Here is an 8,913-nt window from a genome sequence, read left to right as displayed (position 1 = left end):
AAATGTCAAGGATTTATTTTTTTCCTGGGCTCACCGCATGGCAAAGCATCAACAAACATGTCTGACTGAAGTGGTGGATTTAGGGTGAGTGTCTGACCCGCATGACATTCCATACGTGCCTTCTTCCCCTCTCTCCCGCTGTTGAGCCGGTCAAATAGGAGCCCTCGGAAAACCCAAAATGATCCCAAATGAGTGTGTGCGTCGCCGGGATGTTGCTATGAGAGCCGCTTTAGGAATGAGGAGGCTCCACCCATCGCTCCGGACCATGTGGTTCCCATCGCTCCTGTTGCTGTGTTTTTGAGGAGAGGGCGAAGGAGGAGTGTACAGCGGCTGCTTGAATTGATCGGATGGTTCTTTTTTGGATTTGCCCATGTTTAAGACTAGTTTGTGGCTTTGATAACGCTCTATATGGGCAACTGCTTGGTCACTAACAAGCGCTGTGGCTGCTTTTGTTCAGAGCTCAAAGTATTTAGGGGATCCAGTCCCAGCTGACAGGTGCGCACAGTGCGCAGAGAGGATGGGCAGACGTGAGGCGGATAGCAGAGGCGCAATGAGCACCAACGACCGCTCCGAGCTCGGCTGTCTGCGGGACGCGGCTTCCAGCGGCCACCGTGCCGGAGAGCAGTCCCCGAGGCTGGGCAGACACCCAGACATGGAGGCGGTTGGAGCGGCACCGAGCGCCACGGCGCCCATGGAAGTGAAGAAGCACCAGCACAAACACAACTTGAAACACCGCTATGAGGTGATGGAGACTCTGGGGAAAGGCACTTACGGCAAAGTGAAGAGGGCGGTAGAGAGAGCAAGCCTGAAGACGGTGAGTGTTGGTGGACATGATGCAAAATATTACATATGTGCCTGTGGGATGCTTTCTGTTATCAAGTTAAGTATTTAACATGGAGTGTGTGTGTGTGTGGGGGGGGGGGGTGATGATGAGTTTGACCTCTTGACCTCCAACTAAAAGATTTATATAGATAATATGATATGCTGCTGATGCTTTTGTCTTCCTGGGAGGTATTCAGCAGTCTCCCCATATAAGTGTGTGCGTGTACCAAGATTTGTTGCTGCTCCAAGAATGTTGCCCATTGCTTATTAAATATTAATTTGGAGGTGGAGTTAAGCTCCTGAATGTCATGTGTGTGTTTGTGGGTGAGCTCATGAGCTGACGCTGAACCCAGTTCTTGCTTCCTGTGCTGCCAGGCTGAGATGCCTTTGGTCTGACTCACTCAGCACTTGAACAAGGGGATAAAATTGCTACAATAGGTCTCCTCCAATAGGAGCCTGACCCCCGTCACCAGAACACAACCACACACACACTGCACATACTCAGACAGACATAATAATAATATAACATGTTCCTGTTCAGCTTTACATTCTGAATATCCAGGTTAAAGACACCACGCGGAGCCAGATTACTTTGAATAATCGTGGGTTTATGTCCACAGTCAGGCCTTAATCCCTCACTTTGCTGTGATCTGAGCACAAAGAGACAGATACCCCGCCGGCCTGAAATTCCCCTTCTGTTTCTTTAGTAAACAAACACACTGTAATAGGGATAATCTTTTCTGCAATCAGATTGTGGAAGTGAGTCTGGCATAATTCCTTTTGCTGCTTTCACTGTAACTCTGAGACCTACTTCTGTGAGAGGGAGGGAGTGAAAGACGTAGGACAGGTAGGAGATTGATGGAAGGATATATAAAGAGAGGGGAGAAGAAAGAGATAGCTATGCAGTGTGTGTGTGTGTGTGTGTGTATATGTGCGTGTATGCAGGGTGAGTGGGTTTGGTCGGACAAGGGGAAAACGCGGCATTCTTGGAGCCAGTAGCCAGCACATACCAAGGATTCTTTGAAACAAAACGGACATTATTTTTGGAAACAAGACCAGGGGGCTGTTGTTTGAGGAGGCAGAGAAGGAGACAGTTTTAGAGCAAGGAGGAGGAGGAAGAGGATGAGGCAGTCGGTTTGAGATTACAGTAAAGAGCCGACTTGAGAATTTCTGAGTTCCTGTTCCTCGTTGCTGCAGGAGGTGACGAATGTACAGGATGAAATAGAGGGAAAGGATGATGAATACCGGATCTTGAGCAGGGCTACTAATCTGTGCTGTAAGTCACTGGTTCCCAACCTGGGGGCCAAGACCCCCACTAAGGGTCACCAAAGCTTCACAGGGGATCTTGAGGCCTTTTTCATTTTAAGGGTGTGAGAAAACTTAGCTATAGGCTACTAACAGAGCCTCCCCTCTCTGCTAAAGAGCCTTGACCTACAATAGAAAAGTACGTGGTTAAATCAACCAAAAAGTCAATACAACAAGGGCGAATTGTCAAGAAGATGAAAATACTCAATTTGTCAAAAAAGAAGTCTATTAAGTATGTATGATGATTAAAAAAAAAAACATAAAAACACAACACAGACAGAGAATCATATTAAAAGTTACCAAAAATATCATGAAAACTCATCTGTAATACAATATTCACAGGAAATAATTTGCTCAAAGTCCATCCACATTGCTTATTTGTGTAGGGTGGGTCATTCCTTCGCTATCCTAGGATTCGCAAGCCTCCCTGATTAACACTGGTAGCTCTGCCAGCACTGTTGTTCTTAGCACTGTTCACACTGTTAGGACTGTTAGCTGCTAGCTCTGTAAATTCTACGTGCCTCCATGTTGAGAGCTGTGTGCAAGCAATCCAGGCCCAAACTCTGAATCATAGATATGCTCAGAACATCGTATAGAGCTCCATTCAGAGTGGTCATGAAAAAGCCAACCGTGCTAGCTGAAGTGTCTGTCCTCCTAGGGTGTTGTGATTGCAGCAATTAATGCAAATTCAGCCCATTCCCTTGAATTCTGCGCAACCTTTTAATTTTGTCCAATTACTGCAACTTTGCCACAAATCTGACCGTTTTATTTCATTGTAGAGCCGCAAGCAGCATCTTGATTCGCTCAGCCCCTCTCTGTCTCTCTAGTCATCATGAGACTGCTGCTGCAGGACTGGAGCTGCCATAGAATTGCGCACTTCAGGCCGCAACAATCCCCAGAACAGCCCGTGAAATCCTGGAGGGACTTAATTATACACTGGAACAGTATCTTGTTTGGCCCTACTTGTCTTTCTGCATCGAGTTTGTGTATTTGTCCATTTTCTATCTTCTATCATAAATACACAGCATAGTACTGTAGTTCCTGGTTATAGCAAGGGGCTGTGTGTGTGTTTGTGTGTGTGTATGTGTGTGTGTTTGTTTGTTTGTGTAGCTGGATGGTGAGGTCAAGGGTCCATTTGGCAAGGAGCCTGTATAATCCTGCTGTTAAATCTTTCACAGATGCAGCAGGGATCTTAACTGATGCTCAGGCTCTTGGGATGTGCTCTTGTGTGTTTGTGTGTGTGTAACCCTGCATTCATTTGGTGTAGGAATAATAAAAAAAATTAGTTCCCTCGCTGGGACAAATCTCACAAACCCTCCTCACATCGGAACAACTACTTGGAAGTTTGTAACATAAGTTGCGAGTTTTATTATGCAGGGGCGGCAGGATGTAGAGCGGTTCGAGCACCAATTGGTGGTCTGCAGGTCGAAATATGTTCAGGTGCAGGTGGCACATGTAATCTGTAGTATGGTATATTAGGTGTAACCGTAACTTCTTGTCCACATAAAGTGACCAAGATTAGATAAAACATGTATAGCATTAACCATACAAGTCAGGTATAGCAACATTTTAGTATTTTTAGGGAATCTACCGATGCAGCAACAAGTGTGGAACAAAATCACTTTGTAATATAAAGCTTCAAACTGTTTCACCATACTTGGATAGCAACTTGAATCCTCACTGGGACATTAAATGCTCCTAGCAATGAAACATAACACACCTTCTTTGTGGCATCCATGTTGTTTCCACATTACGACTTGAAGGCTCATGAACACACCAAAGTCGGAAGAACGACTTTCCGACTGGGGAAATGGGACCATCCAAGGAGCACGTAAATGCAGCAAGTGTGCGTGAGATTTCTGTGAGAATAATAGGACAGGAAGTCAGTAAGTGGCCACCCTTAACCCCCATCAGGAGTTCGCACTAGCAAAACACCTACCGTGCGTCAAATTTGTGCAAAGAGGAAACGTTGCTGTCAAGGAGAGGAGGAGAAGAAAATAATTGTTCCATGTTGTCTAGTTTGAATTAGGTCTTATATGGCTGTGCAGGACATTGTGCATTCCTCATGTACATCCGTATTGGCTGTACCAGTACGACATGTACGTCATGTTCCTCTACTACACACATTCTCTGATAATGCAAAGGAATATCTAGTTACATCTGCATGACTCACACACATAGCTACTTATGTTTCCTTGCATGCATCCTGTTACAGTTTGGCATTTTTGGCCGTTATCTCAGAAGCAGCACATTATTTGGATGAACAATGAGATATTGTCAGTGAGAAGAATACTTTGGAGGTCATACTGAGACATGACGCATATGCAGCACATTTGCACGGGTGAGATCATATATACCCACACTTCCTTTGCACACACGTGCCGCTTTAAAAATGATCTTAGCACCCTGAGGGCTGAACAGTGTCCAGTGTGTCTCTCTTTTCTGTGCTCTGCTGATCAGGCATTAATGCCCAGTCCAGGGGGGGCGGTCAGAGCTTAGATGGACAGTGAAATACAAGCTGTTTTTGCTCTGAGTCCACATACTTTGGTGTACTTTATCCATTCCTTTCACCTGTCCTGTTAGCTGCCACCTACATCCTCCCTCCTCATCCCTGCAGCTTATTTCATATTCCCCCTTCCCTTCCTCACGTTGCTTTCCCAGCCAGCAGGTATTTGGGTCACAAAGCATTCACAAGCACGCAAGCGTACACATGTTGATAGCTCCACAACTACTAAATATGTGTGGCCTAATCTCCGACCCAGCATCCAGTGCACCCGGCCTGACAGAGATGCCACATCGGTGTGGAGTGTCTGGTGATGTGCGAATAATCCTCTGATTTCAACACTGGTTCATAGAAAAGATACAAACCTAAAAGAACTTGAATATTCTCCTTTGGTGGATAGCGTCACATCAGTTACAGAAGGTCAGGTCGGTCCTGAGGGTTCCCTGGAGTGTGTTTGTGCTGTGTTGCATAACCATAGCAGTTGATGGAGCGTGTGAATTGTGTCTTCCAGTGTCTTGTAGATGTTTATTTCCAGCAGCTGAGAATGCTGGAGTTGTGACCTAGAGTATAGGCCTGCTCGTCCATAGGGACATTGACAGAATTGTATGATCAGTGGTATGTCAGGATGTCAACCTCACAAAGTAGTCCTGTTGCCTCATCTGCACAATAAACCTCATCTCTCTTGTTTGCCGGCCTTCTTTAAGCTCATAGTATTTCTAAATAAGACACCCTCATGTGACTTTATTTGTCCGCCTCTGTCTTGTCCTTGTATGGTGCCATTGTGGTGACTCTATCCAAAGAGGTTTAGGGGCTCATGTTGTGTCTGTTGTGTGGGTGGTTGTGGGCTACATCGGGGTACAGTGAGTGCCTGGGATTAAGGAAGCAGAGTGTGAACAGTGCAGCTGTCAACCGTCTGCCTCTGAGCGTGCTCAGATCTCAGGAGACCTGCTTTCACACATCCAGCCCTTAAAACCCGCATAATCACCTCTAATACCCACAGATTTGATTTGTGTATGTATGTGCGTGTGTACAGTTGTATCAACAGTATGTATGTCTTTGTTTCCATGCATGTCTATACAATTAATACATGAACCATTTATCAGAGACTACGTTTACATGCACACTAATGTTCCATTATTTTACCCAAATACAACAATATTCCGACTTTGATACGGGTCATGTAAACAGCATATTCCGTTTTGATATTCCGCAATAGGCTTTTTTCCCAGTGAGGCATTTTCCGTTTTAGACATGTGGGATGAGCTGTTATAATTTAGATTTTAATAGCATTATTTGGACAGGTAAACAGCGTTCCTGGCGACTAATTTCCCTGTCGACTGAACGAAAACTTTAATAAAGACTAGTCGACTGGTCTAAAAAAAGGAAAACACTTTTATGGAGAATGAGCTCCAGCCTGGAGGTTATCACTTTGCATCCCAGCACGGTCTATTCAGGCTCAACATATTCTACCTGAACTACCTGAACTACCTGAAGCCTTTACCTGCATTGCTAGCAGCAGCCGTTGTTCCGTGCAGGTTAACATCCAAATGATTGAGTTGAATGTGGTCACGCATTGCTCCAGTCGAGTGATTATATGCCATGTTTTTTCTGACAAAGCCTACATGCTACCTTGCTTTCATTTTCTAGATCACCACGCTGGTTTTGCGAGAGGACATCTCTCCAATTTCCCACCACGCTGTTTTAAAACTCCAGTCTACTCGAGCATTACCGCGGGGAGGGGGACTGTTGTCTGACGGCTCTGCAGCCCCCACTAGTGGCGAGCGGCTGCATGACAGTTAAGCAGCCTTGCACATGAATAAAACACTAATTGGTTTAACCAACTAATATTTCTGGTGCCGACTAGCGAGGGGGCGGACGTTTAATCGTTTAGACAAAGTCTCCTATAGCGCATTTTTTCTATTTTTGCACTTCCAACTAATGTTCAGTTTTAACTAATGTCCTTCATTAAATGAGATTTACTTTGTATTTTTAATTTGTCAGGTGTCTTATTGACACACAGTTTCACAGTCATGTCAATATTCATACATTCAAAACTCATATTTTGACATGTGGATCTAGGTTACCCATTCTGTGTACATCTATCGGTCCAACCACTGAATACTGCCAATCGACTAACAGATGGATGGATACCTGTGCTAATACATATCCTTCCCCTGATGTAGATGAAGACCTTTAGTTTATAGACTGAATTGTATTAAATTAATTGTGTTAAACAGAGTGTTACAGCTAACCCTCTGCCTGTTACAGTTAACCCAATCCATGGGGTACATTGTAACATTTAACTTCCAAAAAAAAAAATGAACAAAGGCTCGCAACTCGTCTATAAAATGCTCCCAATGTGACAGCATTTTTGATCAGCAAAGGGTTGAACAACCATCTCCTGAAAATCTTACACTGTTTTCTTGCTGTGAAAGATGAGATCTAGAGCTCTGTTGTCAACCACCAGTGATCCCAACATGTGACACGCACAGACTCAATAGCGTCTCATTTTTACAGGTGGCGATCAAGTCGATCCGCAAGGAGCGCATCACCGATGACCTGGACAGAATTCACATCCAGAGGGAGATCGAGATCACTGCCTCGCTCAGGCACTCCAACATCATACGCTTCCATGAGGGTAAGTCTGTAAACCCGAAGCCCTCACTCCAGGTCGAAACCGGAAACCCTCTTGCTGTGAGGCAGCAATGCTAAGCACTGCATCACTGTGCTGCCCTGATCTTATTAACATGTATTCCAATAGATTGCATGAAATAATGGTCATAGCTACCGTGACGTCACAGACTGGTTTGTGGACTCTTGCTTTGAAGCCTCGGATTCAGCATTTCAGTGGTAGCCATTTTGGACAGCCTGTAACTCAGAGTGGCTATGACGTTATTTATAGGTAACTTTAAGCTTTAATAAAACATAAACGGGTGAGTTATATAAACATTCACACCCCATACAGTTGGCATGAAGGGGAAAATTAGCTATAGAGACCAAAACCATTTTTTGTACCAGGCTGTAAAGATGTTTAATTGTGCTGTGAAGTTGGGCATTTTCACATGGGGGTCTATAGGGGATTGACTTGCTTCTGGAGCCAACCTCAAGTGGCTATTTAAAGAACTTCAGTTTTTTTGCTTGGCTTCATTTTTCAGTCCCGGAGGTTGCTGCTTAAGTACTCCCTATCTGTCCAAAGCCTTATGTAGCTTCTTCCTCTGTGCCATTGACACTGCTGATATCCGAAAACTGTTAGAAACACAGCATTTAGACATGTAGCTGCACTGTGTGACATATTTCTTCATTAGCATGAACATGGACACTATGAGTTGACCCCACATGAACCTAACCTGATCAGTGTCAGATGGTTTGTTACACAGAACTAAACTGTTTGGAAGAGGACAGGAACTTGCAAAAAATGCTTAGAATAGAAAGCCTCTATTGTCATTGTACAAGGGCCAAGGGCCACTTATACAAAGTTAACAGTGTCTACGATACCCGATGGGTTCAGAGATACATTTCAGCCAATGAGTTCTGCATGATTGGTTAAAACTACTCTGACTGCAAACAAACTACAGACAGAAACCAGAACACTTCCAAAACCAGAATCTTGTCCTGTCACCTGCAGTCTTTTTATACAGACTAAGGTAACCATAAATTGTCTTGCTGCTATAGCTATAAGTACTCATTAGAGCATCACATGCTCAGCCAAAAAGAGTCGCCATCAAGTGCAATTTTTACTCCTGTTGGTTTGGGTCTTTTCCTGTGAGACATTTACAAATAGAAGTCTCTAATACTTAGTATCAATTGTTGAATTTTATCCTGTTGACACTTTTTGTCATGTGAATGAGACATTGTATGGGATGCTGAACACTTGGATGGTAAACCTCAATCAGGTGAGAATCTTACCTCATGAAACTCATACAAGTGACCAACAGTCTGCACAATTACTGGTTCCTGTTAAGTTCAGATAGATGCAGGATTCAAAACCTCAACATGTTGTTGTAGAGTGAAGGTTTGTGGCATCCTTTTGACACTCACATAAACACAGCATCATAATGCAGACCTGTAAATGTGTCTTTGCAGTGTTTGAGAGCCGGGATAAGATTGTGATAGTGATGGAGTACGCCAGCAGGGGAGAGCTCTACGATTACATCCAGGAGAGGAGGAGACTGCCTGAAACAGAAGCCAGAGGCATCTTTAGACAAATCACATCTGCTGTCCACTACTGCCACAAGGTTTGCACACACACAAACTTTCCGCAAGTACACCACAGGCATTCAGTA

The 8,913-nt window shown here is 44.3% G+C and overlaps 1 protein-coding gene across 1 annotated transcript in view; it reads left to right on the top strand.

Annotated features, from left to right (window-relative positions):
• The first annotated feature begins 280 nt into the window (after positions 1–280).
• The window catches only part of LOC117257698 (NUAK family SNF1-like kinase 1), a 22,356-nt gene continuing 13,723 nt past the window's right edge, over positions 281–8,913 (top strand). Inside the window, exons 1-3 of the mRNA XM_033627975.2 lie at positions 281–814; positions 7,148–7,268; positions 8,714–8,865. Coding sequence (XP_033483866.2) covers positions 518–814; positions 7,148–7,268; positions 8,714–8,865 — 570 coding nt within the window. The 5' untranslated portion in view covers positions 281–517. The remainder of the gene's footprint in view (positions 815–7,147; positions 7,269–8,713; positions 8,866–8,913) is intronic.

The sequence above is a fragment of the Epinephelus lanceolatus genome, chromosome 8 (genome assembly GCF_041903045.1).
Source record: "Epinephelus lanceolatus isolate andai-2023 chromosome 8, ASM4190304v1, whole genome shotgun sequence".
NCBI lineage: Eukaryota > Metazoa > Chordata > Actinopteri > Perciformes > Serranidae > Epinephelus > Epinephelus lanceolatus.
Note: the sequence above shows the minus strand (reverse complement) of the source record. Positions and strands in the feature narration are given on the sequence as shown.